At 51.2% G+C, this 13,604-nt stretch overlaps 4 protein-coding genes across 4 annotated transcripts; 3 read left to right on the top strand and 1 right to left on the bottom strand.

Annotated features, from left to right (window-relative positions):
- Positions 1 to 2,396: 2,396 nt before the first annotated feature.
- LOC9660509 (pentatricopeptide repeat-containing protein At4g02750) lies at positions 2,397 to 4,007 on the top strand. Its single transcript, XM_002965258.2, has one exon. It carries the CDS (start codon positions 2,397 to 2,399, stop codon positions 4,005 to 4,007), a length of 1,611 nt encoding a protein of 536 aa, XP_002965304.2.
- LOC112344693 lies at positions 4,004 to 5,943 on the bottom strand. The gene is made up of 4 exons (XM_024669976.1): positions 4,912 to 5,943; positions 4,727 to 4,856; positions 4,456 to 4,663; positions 4,004 to 4,401 (listed from the first exon to the last, which is right to left on the bottom strand). Exons 1-4 carry the CDS (start codon positions 5,711 to 5,713, stop codon positions 4,096 to 4,098), a joined length of 1,446 nt encoding a protein of 481 aa, XP_024525744.1. The 5' UTR covers positions 5,714 to 5,943; the 3' UTR covers positions 4,004 to 4,095.
- Positions 5,944 to 6,016: 73 nt separating this feature from the next.
- LOC9660508 lies at positions 6,017 to 10,022 on the top strand. The gene is made up of 17 exons (XM_024669960.1): positions 6,017 to 6,290; positions 6,347 to 6,499; positions 6,568 to 6,727; positions 6,784 to 7,090; positions 7,147 to 7,242; positions 7,291 to 7,483; positions 7,536 to 7,666; positions 7,712 to 7,879; positions 7,940 to 8,109; positions 8,163 to 8,244; positions 8,298 to 8,720; positions 8,773 to 9,065; positions 9,114 to 9,224; positions 9,276 to 9,446; positions 9,495 to 9,563; positions 9,613 to 9,789; positions 9,845 to 10,022. Exons 1-17 carry the CDS (start codon positions 6,023 to 6,025, stop codon positions 10,020 to 10,022), a joined length of 3,150 nt encoding a protein of 1,049 aa, XP_024525728.1. The 5' UTR covers positions 6,017 to 6,022.
- Positions 10,019 to 12,545, top strand: LOC9659366 (pentatricopeptide repeat-containing protein At4g21065). The gene has a single exon (XM_024669962.1). The coding sequence runs from the start codon at positions 10,023 to 10,025 to the stop codon at positions 12,480 to 12,482; it is 2,460 nt and encodes an 819-aa protein (XP_024525730.1). The 5' UTR covers positions 10,019 to 10,022; the 3' UTR covers positions 12,483 to 12,545.
- Positions 12,546 to 13,604: the final 1,059 nt, after the last annotated feature.

Genomic DNA, 13,604 nt, shown 5'->3' with positions numbered 1-13,604 from the left:
TTGGTTCGTGGCCTCTGCCACCCGCTGGCCAAGTGTCAGCCAGTATCTCCACGTGGCATGGAACATAATGAATATCCGATATTCAAAAATCGTATATGCCGAGTGGGATTCCTAGTGAACCTCGGTTGCTCTCGGAGGCCTCGCCCTGGTCGCTGGCGGCGTTGCCGGCGCATCGCTCTGCTCCTTCCTCGGCCTCCCACGCCGCCGCTTCTTCGCCGCCACCACCACCTCCTCCGCCGCCGCCTCATGATCCGACCCCCTCTCGCCCACGCCCACGCTCTTCTGCAAGAAGCCCGCTCCATTGAGCGCCACCAGGCCGAGCGCCACCGTCTGGGCCTTGAGCTTGCGATCCACGGCGTGGAACTCGAACGAGTTCTTCCACATCTTCTCCGTGTCCTTTGCCGCTAGTAGCGCCATCGTCTCGACGCCCAGCCGCGCCAGCATCTCCTCCACCGCGGTGAAGAGGCTGCGGCAAATCCCCTGCCCCTCCATCCCCGCCTTGGTTGCAATGAACGGCATCTCCGCCAGCCACGCCGCGTGGATCCTCAGCACCGCCACCCCGACCACCTCCGCCCCCCTCTGGAGCACCGCCGTGTAGAAGCCGCTGAAGTCGAGCCTCGGCGAGTGGTGGCTCCGGCTAAACACCATCGCATCCAGGTAGTCGAGCTGCGTCCAGCAATCCAGCACCGGATCAAACCGGCTCGAGATCAGCTGGAGAGCTTCCGCCAGGAGCTTGTCGTCGCAGCGGCCCCGCCTCAGCAAGCTCCACGAGAGCTCCGATCGCCCCAGCGGATTCACCGTCGCCACCATCTCCGCGAGCCTCTGGAAAAGGTTCCAGCAGCCCGAGGAGCAGAAGAAAAAGTCCCCGGCCAGGATGGCGTCGTCGCAGCAGCCCGGGTGGAAGCACCGCTCGCACTGCTCGCACGGCTGCGTCCTCAGGGGCTCGCCGCAGTGGCAGCAAAGGCACCGAAAGCAGAACCAGGCGTCCTTGGGAACTTCGAGCAGCGATACGCATTCCATGTGGAAAGTTAACGGGCACGTCTCGCAGCACACGAGCTCGCCACCCTCGTTGCAAATCCCGCAGCATTGATCGCTGTTCGCGGCGGCCTCATAGTCTACGTCGCTTCCGGAGGAGACAGTGGTGAGGCCCGAGTCCTCGTCGCTCTGGCAGTAGCTATCGAACTTCCGCCTGCGAGCCACTGGAAGCCCCTCGCTGTTGAAAAGCTCGGCCTTTGCTTCCAGCGGCGGGAGCATCTTCGAGTAGTCACACGACTCGAAAGGATCGCAGTTGGTCTGGCAAGCAAAGCTTTCCTTTTCTACGCTAGGCGACGTACCAAAGGATTCGTCAAGCTTGGTCCTTTTGCTGCTGGGAAGCTCCTCCTCCTCCTCCTCATTCTCATCGCGTCGCTCCATCTCCTCCACACTCGCCATGGGCACCGGTAGTGATTCCAAAGTCTCCATCTTGAAAGCTACATTCTGGCAGTCGGCGATGGAGAGCTGGGCCTCATCGCCCACGAAGATGTTGGCTGCCGGTCGGCGAAGCTTGCTCCCGGTGTGAGCCTCAAAGCCCGAGAGATTGAAGAGCTCATCACAGCAGCTACACACAAGCCCATCGCTGGTTACCATTCCTTCCTTCAGAAGGTGCCGGAATCGCTTCGTCCCACCGATGTAGACCACCTTCTCCTGCTCGGCGATCAAACCCAGCCCGATAAGCCAGCCAAAAACCGTGCCACTGCTGTGCCTGTGCGCGGCCGCCAAGACGTCCTTCTGTGGCACTCGCGAGAGCTCTTCCAATCGGCAAAACCCCGCGTCTAGGAGAGCGAGGAGCGCCGACCTTGCCGTGGCCTTTTTTCTCCCACTGGTAGAATCGCGCGCCCCTTCTTCGTCTTCCATGCCTCCGGAGGAGCCCTAAATTAGCGGTGTGACGTGGCACTTGCGTGCGCGCCAAGAAAGGCCTGTTTGATAATCCACGGAATCTCCCTTTTCGATATGAATCCATTCGCCAAGATCACAAAGATCGCAATCCAGTCGAAATCTCTGCAATCCGATGGAACCCCGTCGAAATCTCTGCAATCCGACTGACAAGATCGAGATGAATGACCTCGCCTCTCGAAATTCGCGACGAGGCCACGCTCCTGGCGCGATCGATCCGCGACTGCCGCCATGCCGAGGACTGCCGCCAGATCCACGCCAAGATCCAGGCCAGCGCTCGCCATCGATCCAGCGTCTACCTTGCGAATCTGCTCGTCAAGACCTACGGCAAATGCGGGAGCGTCGCCGACGCTGCCGCCGCCTTCGCGGCCATTGCCGCGCCAAACATCTTCTCCTGGAACATCCTACTCACCGCCTTTGCCCGCAACGGGCACATCGATCGCGCTAGGGCTTGTTTCGATGCCATGCCCGCCAAGAACACCGTTTCATGGAACAGCATCGTCACCGCCTACGCATCCAACGGCTACCTGGAAGATGCCGAGAATCTCTTTGCCCAGATGCCCTACAAGGACATAGTCTCCTGGAACACCATGCTCGTGGCATATGCCCAGAGTGGGCATCTTCTAGATGCCGAGGATCTCTTTCAGAGAGCGCCACAAAAGGACGTTGTGACGTGGATGACCATGATTCGCGCCTACAGTTATTTTGGCGCGCTTGGAAGGGCTGTCCAAACGTTTGAGCAAATGCCCGAAATTATTGGGTCGAATATTCTTGCGGTAACTGCGCTGGTTGAGGCATATGCCCGCAATGGGCATATGCTTGAGGCGAGATCCCTGTACGAAGCTGTGGCCCATTTTGATCTAGTGCTATGGACCATTATGGTGGCTGGGTACGGAGACGCTGGTGACGTACTTCAGGCAAAAGGAATCTTTGACAACATGGAGTATAGGAATGTAGTGGCGTGGACCGCTATGGTGAGAGCATATGCCCAAAATGGGCATCTAGAAAATGCTGTTCTCCTTTTCGATAATATGCCGCATTGGGATGTGGTATCACAGAACTGCATGATCACGGCGCACGTACAGCATGGACGGCTGGACGAAGCAAGGAATCTATTCAAGGCCATACCTTATAGGAATCTTTCCACGTGGAACACGATGATACAGATTTATACGCAGTACGGGTATCTAGACGAAGCGAAGACTGTATTTAACAAAATGCCCGAGAGAAGCTTGATTACATGGACGTGTATGCTCTTGGGGTTTGCGCAGTGCAGCCAATTGGAGAATGCCAGGTGGATGTTTGATATAATGCCCAGTAGGGATCTTATAGCATGGAACGCAATAGTAACCGTCTATGCCCGGCAAGGGTATGTGGAAGATTCGCGAGATCTATTTGATAGAATGCCTCACTACGATTCCGTGGCATGTGTTGCCATGATCGGCGCATATTCCTTGGACAGGAATCTCGCTGAAGCAAAACATGTGTTCGATGCCATGAGCTACAAAGACATAAGAGCCTGGAGTGCCATTGTCGCAGCATATTCCCAGAACGGGCATCTTTCCTACTCGAAGAAACTCTTTGACGAGATCCCTGAACCAAATGTTTATTCGTGGACGACGCTTTTGCAAGGATATGCCGAGAATGGTTGCGAGGAGGTTGCGATTGAGCTGTTCCAGGAGATGGATCTCAGTGGTGTGGAGCCGGACGAGGTAACTTTCCTCGGCCTTCTCACAGCGCTCTGTCAAGTCGGGAAGCTAGAGGATTGCTTGATCCAGTTTGCATCGATGAGCGAGCGAGGATTGAGACCAAGCTCGGAGCACTACTGTTGCATGGTCGACGCTCTCGGGCGGTCTGGACAAGTTGGAGAAGCCGAGAGAATCATAAACTTATTGAAAAGATCACCCGATAGTGGAGCTGTTGAAGGTCGTGACGCAGCCTGGTTTACTTTGCTTGGAGCCTGTAGAAGCCAAGGGGACGTTCATCTCGGGGCCCGTGCTGCCGCAAACGCGACGTCTTATAAGAACCACCAGAAGCTTTACAGGCTTCTCCACAACCTCTATGCGGGATCTTAGAAACACCAAAAGGATTAATTGATCAATCGAGTTTGGCAATATCTCGAAAAAGATATGCCCTCCAGAAAACTTAGCTGGAAGTAGTACCTCAATTGGAAGCAACCGCAGACTTGAGAAGATCAAGCGACGAGGATACCAAGTCTTGGAGCTGGCTGCGAGAGTACATTGGCGTCGTGTAAACGAAGGTGAGAGAGAGCTCGGGACCATCAAGTAGAGCCTCGGCTACAGAGAAGCAAGGTCCAACGTAGTGCATGGACGCCAGCGGCCCAATCGTTCCAGCAAGCTTGAGGTTCTTCACGTTCCCCCAGCTACACTTTGTTGGTCCGTCCACAAACACGGTGAAGAGTGCTGTCCTCATGGACGAGCTGGGTGTAACGCTCGGATGCTTGATCACCTGTAAGAATAAGAACAGAGTCTTATACGACAGCCCAAAAACCAGCACAAGTACCTGGGATAGAAGCATATTAAGCACGGAGAGCTCGGAGAAATGGCGGCTCTTTGCCAAGTTCTTCTCGGTGGAAGACGATATCTGCCTTGCAAGATCCCAGAATGGAACGCTTTCCTTGACTTGCTCGTCGTGAGGCAATCCGGCCGAGTAGTTCCCCACAACGCTGGCGTCCAGCGGAGGCTCAAAGTATCCACGGCAATCCAGCACACTTCACAAAGAAAAAAAAAATAATTCCTCACTCACTATAGAAACCAAGCGTCGAGAGAGTTACTTTGTAAAGGAGAATGTGTCTTGCTTCTTTTCTTTCGTGACGCTGGCGGCGATCTTGAGGAATGCCGCCGAGAGCGCCGCTGCGATCGTCGTGCTCTCACGCTTGCAAGCCGCAAAGAAATCCTCGGTACCTTCAAGAAATTCATCCAAGATCTGGCACGAGAAGCTTTGAATCGAGCAATGTACCTGGTTTGCCGAGGCTGTAGCTCAGGATCTCGGATCTAAACGGCGTCGCGTGTGGCTGCTTCGTGAATCCTGGCTGGAACGGCAGTAGCGCGCTCTTGGAGGAGTTGAGCGCGTATCCCACAGCATCGATCCCTTTCTTGAAGAAACCCTTGGACGCCTTGGATTTGGGAACCAGATCTTCCATGCACGGCAGCAATCCATCGCGATCCTGCCGCTGCTGCTCCTGGCGCTCGCATTCTACCCCTGCCTCCACGCATCGATCGAGCGCCGCCACGAATTCCTGCGCGGCGGTGGAGGAAGAATATCTGTCGCAAGCCCCGCTGTGAAACCTAAGAACGATGATCGAGGAGCCGCTGGAAGCCTCCTCGTAGACGTGGATTTGGAAGATATCCACGGTGTGATCGAGCTCCTTGTGCTCCTTGTGGAAGGGAAGATTTAGCTCGTTTGTGACCACCGCCTGCAGCGCGCTCTTGACGAGCGCTTCTTCGTCGCCATCGCAAGAACCTAGGGTTCCTTCTTCTGGCCACGGCAGTGATTCCACCACTGGTGCGAAAGAATCGACGCTCCGGACCTCGAATGCCAGCTTCTTGGAGGAAGATTTCGCGTCGGGGACGAGTTGCGCTCGCAGCATTGAGTGATTCTCACATACCGCTTTGGCAGCCAGGAGAATGCTCGGCGTCTGGACGATCTGGCGCAGCGCCATGCCGAAAATCCCAATCCCAGTGCCGCCGGCTGTGCATCGCGTCCAATTCTCCTCGGACGACCCCAGCTCCCTCTTCATCACTGTCGCCGCGGCCGCCATTGGAGCTGGATTTCTTCCCTCCGGGGTGGAAGAATTTTCGACCGAATGTGGAGATATGGAGAACAGCTGGGAAGAACAAAAAAGTTCTTGCCAATGGACAAGAATATCCGTCGTAGAAATACGATACGAACGGAAAGAAAGAAAAAAGCTGTGATGGTTTGGTGACCAAATTGACCCCTCCTATTATTTCTTGTTGGCCGCAAATGCCGCGTGAAGGCATTCTATCTTCACCAAACCCAGCTTTTTTAGGGCTCTTATTGCCATTTTGGCGGGAGCTTTTGAAAATTTTAGGTTCGCGCGAGCTCGGCTATGGAGGACGAGGCGGCGTCCAGCCCGCCAAGGGGCGACGACGCCGAGAAGAAGGCGACGAGGAAGAATGCCGCGGCGCCAGTGCTGGTGTATGCGCCCTGGTCACAGGGCGCGCGCAAGCAGGATGAGGAGATCCAGAAGAAGCTGGAGACGACGGACGAGCGGAGGTTAGCTTCCATTGTTTCGGGGATTGGAGCGTTCGAGACGAGCGGCAGCGACGATTGGCACCAAGGATCGGAGGTTTTCGTCAAGGGATCTCACTGCTTAGGTATGGATTTCATGGCTGGAGGAGTTTATGCTTATTTTGCTCGTTCACTCCCACAGAAAAACTGAGGGAGCTTCAGCGGTGCTTGACGAGAGACAATCCGGATAGCAGGCGTGTGTTTATGCAGCTTGGGCAATGGAATGTCGCGGGGAAGTACTTGGTACCGATCATACAGCACTATTCGGAAGATCGTCATCTCTTTCTTGCATCGTGTTAGTCCCATTCCTGTCGTGTTTTTCGTTCTTCATGGCTTACATTTTTCATTTTTTCTTTTTTCCAGTGAAGGTGTCGATTCTCCTCACTCTTCCCATCGATCAAAACTCCACCAACACGTTCGACCAAGTAGAGTACCTGTGCCAAATCAAAGAAGAGTTTCGCGAACGCAATGTTCTCGGGGCAATTATCGCACATCTAGAAGAACCTCTCAGGCATTTGGAAAAGTATGTGCTTAGCTTTTGATGCCTGCTTTTCATAACTTGTCTTTATGCTCTTGTAGGGGCTCTGTCAGTGAAGATGACTGGAGGCTTTTGCAGCTGGTGCTCGCTTTCATTCAGAACCTTCTGGCTGTACCAGAAGCTATGAACTGGGTTGGTCCTTACCCTGCCGAGCGGTACTCTCAACTGCGAGATGGTATTCTCGAGAGTTTGTTTCGCGAGTGCGGACCGGACATCGTCCTAGCCGTTACGAAGTATTTGCCCGCCTTCAAAAATGGCATCCGGAAGGATAACTTCCTTATTATTCAGATTCTACACCATATGTTCTGGGGTCAAAAACCAGAGTTGCTCTTTCAAGCATCGAGAAAGGTGTGTAGTTTCGTCTTTTATTTGTAAGTCGGTTGTTTACTGAGCTGCAATATCAGACAAAGGAGACAAGTTCAAATGCTTTAAATGAAATGCGACGGAAGAACATGCACCGCCGCACACACTTCTCTGGGACATTTGTTCGTGTTGACAAGGTGCCGAAAAGTTTCTTAGCATTACTCTATAATTTTTAATGGAGACAGGACGGTACCAGAAAAATGGTTCTGACAAGCCCGTTTCAAGCAGCGGATGAAACCAGTAAGAAGTGTCCACAAGTCGAGGAACCTGAAGAAAAGTTTGCTCGCGATATCAACGTCCCTTTACCTTCTCGAGACGATATCAGCGTCTCGCTAAAGGACTATGCTGATCAGTTTTTAGAAACGGGAGCATATAACAGTACGTTAATTTTGATTCCAATCTGTTCTATTACTTTTTCTTTTCTTTCCAGTCTTGGTACAGACTTTCCAGGAAGATGTTGAAAGAGAACGGCGAGAGATTGAGACTTCTGATTTTGTTACCTTTTATGAAGTTGCTGAATTTTTTCTAAGCTATCAACGCTATAAGCTTCTGAAAACACTTGTAAGTTGTCTTTACTTGAGTTCTGTTCCTTACTACCTTTGACAGGCAGATGAAAGTGCTTTATCAGATTCAGTCTGTGGTCATGTTTCATGTACAATGAATGAAGAGACGTTTCAGATGGTTGTATCAAAATGGCATGATTATACGGAAGCTGCTAAATCTCCTAATGACTGGATCCCGGTTGTCGCGGTTGTTTCCCTGCTAAAAGAGATGGTAAGCCTAGTTCCCTCGTAGTGTCGGCTTATTCTTTCTTTTCTGTTTTCTCTTTTCTAGATTCATATTCTGGATTTAGTGCTCAAGAAACGGTCAAATTTCTCCAATCGTGATGTTCGCACTGCTAGGACGCTTACTTATAAGGTTTTCTATGATCAGACCGAAAGAGGCATCTTGAATACATGCTGTAGATCAATCAAGGCATTCAACAACTACAAACAACCTCGGAGGTAAAGGGAATTTATTTGAAACTTTAAAAGAATGCATATTTTTGTCCATGTAGATATCTTGAGAACATGGTCGAAATTACTCATGTCGCATTGAAACTGATGGAAAATACAATCCAGGAAGACGGTGCTTTGAGAGTAAGTTAAATAAATGCCTCTATATCGCAAATTTGAGATGTATTTTGGAGCAGGTTGTCCAAAAGGCTCGAAATAAAGCATCCAGGAAAAAACAGGATGACTCTAAAGATTTATCAGATGCGGGACCTGAGAGTATTGAAGCGTCGAAGGCTTCACTAGAGGAAAATAACGACATTTTGCGAGGAGATCAGGAGCAGGCGGGGGGTGATCAGGAGCAGGCGGGAGGTGATAAGGAGCAGGCGCAAGCAGAGCCACTGCTTGACGACCTCCAAGACGACCATGATAATGTTTCAACGCGAGAAGGCACTTTTAACGTCCTCAAATGCGTTAATACGTTTGCAGACAGTACAACCGTTTCCAACTATTGCTGGCTCCTGACATTCTACCAGTCCAACAGCCCTGCCTTGAATTATTACATCGTTTGTATGCTCCACCGGATATGCAAAGATTGCGAGCTGGAGCCCTTGCTATACGAGGTCTGTCGAGTTTGTTTTCCGAATTGATTCGTTTTAAGCCTGAATATTGCAGATTTCAATCCTTGAAACCTTTGAAACCATCCTTTTGGATGAAAAACTTCAAAAACTAGAAGAGTACAAATTCCTCATCTCCTTCATCAACAAAGTCGTTCGTAACTTTTTCAAGAAACTGAAGTCGAATCCTTGGCTTTACGTGGATGTGCTGTTTACAAGAAGCCGTGAATCATCCCGTGACATTGCCGATGATTACGAGTTCGAAGGGGATACATCTATTACTTGCCTTGCGGACGCTCTTCAAGAAGAAGCTGATGATGGTTTTGTCAACCTGGCTTCTGAATCCACGAGGTACATTTTCCTATACTTAGGTTCGTTCCTTGACTTTCCTCTTCTTAGTATTATTGGCGAACGAGGAGTTGCTCATAGAACAGTACCTGTGCCCAAGAAACGCAGAAGGGGTCCTTTCAATGAGGAAGATGAAAAGCGCATTATTGAGCTTTTCCAACAGTAAGACTTTACCTTAATTTTCTTTAACACCTGGAGGATGTTTTGTTTCAGGTTTAAGCACAAGCGTAGCTGCTCCAAACTGATTGCAGGAGCATTGGATAGCGATGGGAAGATATCCAGTGCGCAAGTAACAAGAAAGCTAAAACAGCTCGGTCTACATCGTAACGGGACTACACCATCTCACATTCACGCTGATGGAACAAGTCCAATTGACGCTGACAGGTAAGCCTTTTACCATCACACTCAGAAGCTGCAAAACATTTGTCACAGGAATGACGATATGGAGGACGACGAGTTAGATAAGGGCAATCACGACGGCGTCCAGCCTTTGAATGAATGGTCAGTTCAAAAGCTTGATTGATTTATAGATTTCTCATGACGTTTGCAGGGAGGACGGTGAGAGTTCTGAAGACAATCAGGGGTGGACTGAATCAGAAGAAGATGACGATGAAGGTGACCTTGAGAAGGGAGATACAGAGAACAGAACACTACCTGCTGCTAACAACGCTGACTACGTGGAGGAAAACAGGTTGCCATCCGATGCGGAAGTGGACCTTCAGGAAGTGTAAGTTGTAACTTGCCAATTTATCAAGACGCCAACTTCCTAGCGCTTCTTTCAGGCTCGACGTTCCTCCAGGGCACCCTGTAAACAGAAAGAAAAGACTGGTGAAACACCAAACTGCTGACGACGCTAGCCAGGACATGATGGACTTGGAGGATTTAGCAGGTACCGAAGCTGAAGCCATACCGAAGCCAGCCAAAAGAAGGGCCTTCACAATCACAGATGACGACGATTAGATGGGCGTCGCTACTGCGGGATGGTCAGCTGCAAATGGTAACAGGACAGTTGATGAGCGGCGAGAAGAAATCTCGACTTACGTCTTGCTTCTCAAGAAATGCGCCGACTCGAAGGCCCTGCTGGAGGGCAAGCGGGTCCATTCTTGCCTTGTCAAGGATGGATATGCCAGTGACAGACTCATCGCGAATCTGCTTATCGAGATGTATGGCAAGTGTGGGGGCATTGCAGAGGCGAGGTCAGTGTTCGACCAGATTCAGGAAAAGAACGCGTTTTCCTGGAACATCATGATGACGGTCTTCATCCGAAACGGTCATCTGGAAGAGGCAGAAGAAATCTTTGGTCGGAACCCGGATCGGAACACAGTGTCCTGGAACACGATGATCACAGCATATTGCCAGTATGGTTATCAACACAAAGCGAGGCTTCTCTTCGATGAAATGCCGGCAAGGGACGTTGCTTCATGGAACACCATCATCACGGGCTCGCCAGGAAACGAAGTTATCAGGCTGGTTTGCATGATGGATCAAGAAGGCGTCTCTCCAAACCGGATCACTTTCGTCTGCATCTTAAACTCCTGCTCGAACATCCGGAACTTGGTTCTTGGAAAGACGTATCATGCCAGGGCAGTTTTCCACGGCTTGCATCTAGATGTGGACGTCGGCAACGCCATCATCAACCTCTATGGCAAGTGTGGCTGCTTGGGCAAGGCGAAGCAGGCATTCGATACGATGACCAGGAGGGACGTGATTTCCTGGACATCTTTGGTCACGGCCTACACTCAAAACGGTCGCCTGGTGGAAGCAAGACAACTCTTTGACGACATGCCTCAGCGCAACACTGCAACGTGGAACATGATGGTGGTGGCATACGCTCAGGATGGAAACATGAACGAAGCTCGGGTACTTTTCGACAGAATGGAGAACAGGGACGTGATCTCCTGGAACGGCATCATTGGAGCTTACACGCAAAACGGTCTAGGCAAGGAAGCTCTCCACCTCTTCAAGACCATGGACTTAGAGGGTGTGATAGCGAACCAAGTCACTCTGATCAACGCAATCGACGCCTGTGCCAGTCTTCCATCCGAAGAAGAAGGCCGGATCGTCCATGCTATAGCTGTGGACAAGAGGCTCGAGTCCGATACCATGGTGGGGACGTCGCTCGTCAACATGTTTGGGAAGTGTAAAAACGTGGACGCTGCCAGGGCCGTGTTCGACAGTCTACCTCGGAAGAACTTGGTGACTTGGAACAACATGGTGGCGGTCTACTCTCAAAACTGGCAGTGCAAGAAGGCCATCCAGGTGTTCAGATTCATGGACTTGGAAGGGGTTCAGCCAGACGCAGTGACGTTTCTCACCATCATCGACGCTTGCGCGGCTCTAGCAGCACACACGGAAGGCCGGATGGTCCACGACGACATTACCGCAAGCGGGATTCCCATGGACGTGGCTCTCGGCACGGCGGTCATGCACTTCTATGGCAAATGTGGGCGACTGGATAACGCAAGAGCCATCTTCGACAGCCTGGGAAAGAAAAACACCGTGACTTGGTCCGCCATACTCGCTGCTTACGCACAGAACGGCTACGAGACGGAGGCTATCGAGCTCTACCACGAGATGGTTCAAGGCGGCCTGGAAGTGAACGGCATCACCTTTCTCGGCCTCCTCTTCGCATGCAGCCACGCCGGTCGCTCCATGGACGGGGTGGACTACTTCGTCTCGATGATACGCGACTTTGGAGTGGTGCCGGTGTTTGAGCACTACCTCAACTTGATCGATCTCCTGGGAAGGTCCGGCCAGTTGCAGCTCAGCGAAGATCTCATCAACAGCATGCCATACGAGCCCGACTCCTCGGCGTGGCTAGCTCTCCTAGGCGCATGTAGGATGCACGGAGACGTCGATCGAGGGGCTCGCATCGCGGAGCTTATCTACGAGCTGGATCCAGAGGACTCGGGGCCTTACATACTGCTCTCAAACCTCTACTCCTCGACCGGGAGGATGGACGAGGCCAGGAGAACGAGGAAGGCGATGAGACTCAGGGGGATAACCAAGCAGCCGGGATTGAGCAGCATCGAAGTGAAGGATCGCGTCCACGAGTTCATGGCGGCGCAGAAGCTCCACCCGCAGCTCGGGAGGATTCACGCAGAGATCGAGAGGCTCAAGGCGCGAGTCAAGGAGGCGGGCTATGTCGCTGACGTGAGAGCTGTTCTTCGGGACGTGGAGGAGGAGGAGAAGGAGCAGCTGCTTTGGTACCACAGTGAGAGGCTGGCGATCGCGTTTGGGCTGATCTCCACTCCGCCAGGAACTGCGCTCCACATTGTCAAGAACCTCCGCGTGTGCTTTGATTGCCATGCAGCCGTCAAGGCCATCTCCAAGGTTGTGGGGCGGAAGATCGTTGTTCGTGATGCTATACGCTTCCACCACTTTGAGAATGGTGCGTGTTCTTGTGGAGACTACTGGTAGAGCCCTTCGAAATAATCGACAGTCGTGGAATATTCTAATGAATGAAAAATCGAACTATAGTGACAAAAATCGCATTGCATTGTTGTTCCACACTTTTCCTATCAAGCTGGAAGGCACCCAACTAAAAGCATAAGATTGAACAGTAATGGTGACAAAAACTGCATGGCCATATTGTTTCTCTAGTTTTTTCACCAGCCACACCACATCGAAGTTTCTATAGTCAACTATTTCATGTATTTGGAGTTGCTCCTTAAAAGCCGCAATACTCTGAGTGATATAAAACTTCTCCTTCATCACATTCTCAAGCTTAGTCTCCAAAGCATAAGAAAAATCCACAACCAAAAGAATGTCATACATTCATAACATCATAGATTTTATCGTGAGCTTTATTTTGTGATGTGTTTATGTCTGGGCAAACGAGACGGCGAGGAAATCCGTCACCACTTATAAACTTCTAGTGTCCTGGATATTCTCGCGATTCCTTTGTGTTCATGTTGCTCACGGGTATCCCTTCTAGATCTACGCTCACTCAGACACACTTTCGTGCTTGGCGCTTAGCCAGAATGGTCGTTTCCTTGCCACTGCGAAGTGTCAAGGACGATCATGAGGATTTTGGGGGAAAAGCTCGAGGTAAGAAACAAATTTCTTCTTCTTTTGCTGCGTTTTCCAGCTTTGAAGAGGGAAGGATTAAGCTGATATTTGGAGCGTGGCATGTTCTCTTGCTGGCGCTCACCAGTGACACAATGCACGATTCACTTATTCAAGCTAAACATCCCGGATTCTTCTAGAACTTCAAACTCTTCGGCTGCCTCTCTAACCACGAAGTGGCAGCTTTTCTTGTAAAGCTACACCTTGTTTTGCATCACAATGCCAGGGCATCACCCGCGACCTTGATCGCCGACGTTGAGCCACGCAATTGTACGAGTTTGAGATTACCACCCTTTCGTTGTCACCCAATGAGAACTTGGCAGAGATTCCCGTGGCCCGAGGAGCTACAGGGGCACCTAAAGCATTCGTGCTAGTTGAGCCTGAGACCTCTGAACAGCAGAGAGACAAAAGGAATGCGAGACATGACATAAATTAAAAGAAAATTTGTAGAAATTCAGCTAAATTACATGAACT

Source organism: Selaginella moellendorffii, unplaced genomic scaffold (genome assembly GCF_000143415.4).
Source record: "Selaginella moellendorffii unplaced genomic scaffold, v1.0 SELMOscaffold_5, whole genome shotgun sequence".
In the NCBI taxonomy this organism is placed as follows: domain Eukaryota; kingdom Viridiplantae; phylum Streptophyta; class Lycopodiopsida; order Selaginellales; family Selaginellaceae; genus Selaginella; species Selaginella moellendorffii.
The sequence above is the reverse complement of the archived record's forward strand: the minus strand, read 5'-3'. Positions and strand labels throughout refer to the sequence as shown.

What these genes read in the sequence shown, in the direction of transcription:
- LOC112344693 (XM_024669976.1), bottom strand. Translation starts at nt 5,713, where the DNA reads ATGGCGGCCGCGGCGACAGTGATGAAGAGGGAGCTGGGGTCGTCCGAG. An exon ending in CTACAGCCTCGGCAAACCAG is followed by an intron (nt 4,857 to 4,911) that starts GTACATTGCTCG and finishes AATTTCTTGAAG; the next exon opens with GTACCGAGGATTTCTTTGCG. An exon ending in TTAATATGCTTCTATCCCAG is followed by an intron (nt 4,402 to 4,455) that starts GTACTTGTGCTG and finishes TTATTCTTACAG; the next exon opens with GTGATCAAGCATCCGAGCGT.
- LOC9660509 (XM_002965258.2), top strand. Translation starts at nt 2,397, where the DNA reads ATGCCCGCCAAGAACACCGTTTCATGGAACAGCATCGTCACCGCCTAC.
- LOC9660508 (XM_024669960.1), top strand. Translation starts at nt 6,023, where the DNA reads ATGGAGGACGAGGCGGCGTCCAGCCCGCCAAGGGGCGACGACGCCGAG. An exon ending in AGGAAGACGGTGCTTTGAGA is followed by an intron (nt 8,245 to 8,297) that starts GTAAGTTAAATA and finishes ATTTTGGAGCAG; the next exon opens with GTTGTCCAAAAGGCTCGAAA. An exon ending in GTCCAGCCTTTGAATGAATG is followed by an intron (nt 9,564 to 9,612) that starts GTCAGTTCAAAA and finishes TGACGTTTGCAG; the next exon opens with GGAGGACGGTGAGAGTTCTG.
- LOC9659366 (XM_024669962.1), top strand. Translation starts at nt 10,023, where the DNA reads ATGGGCGTCGCTACTGCGGGATGGTCAGCTGCAAATGGTAACAGGACA.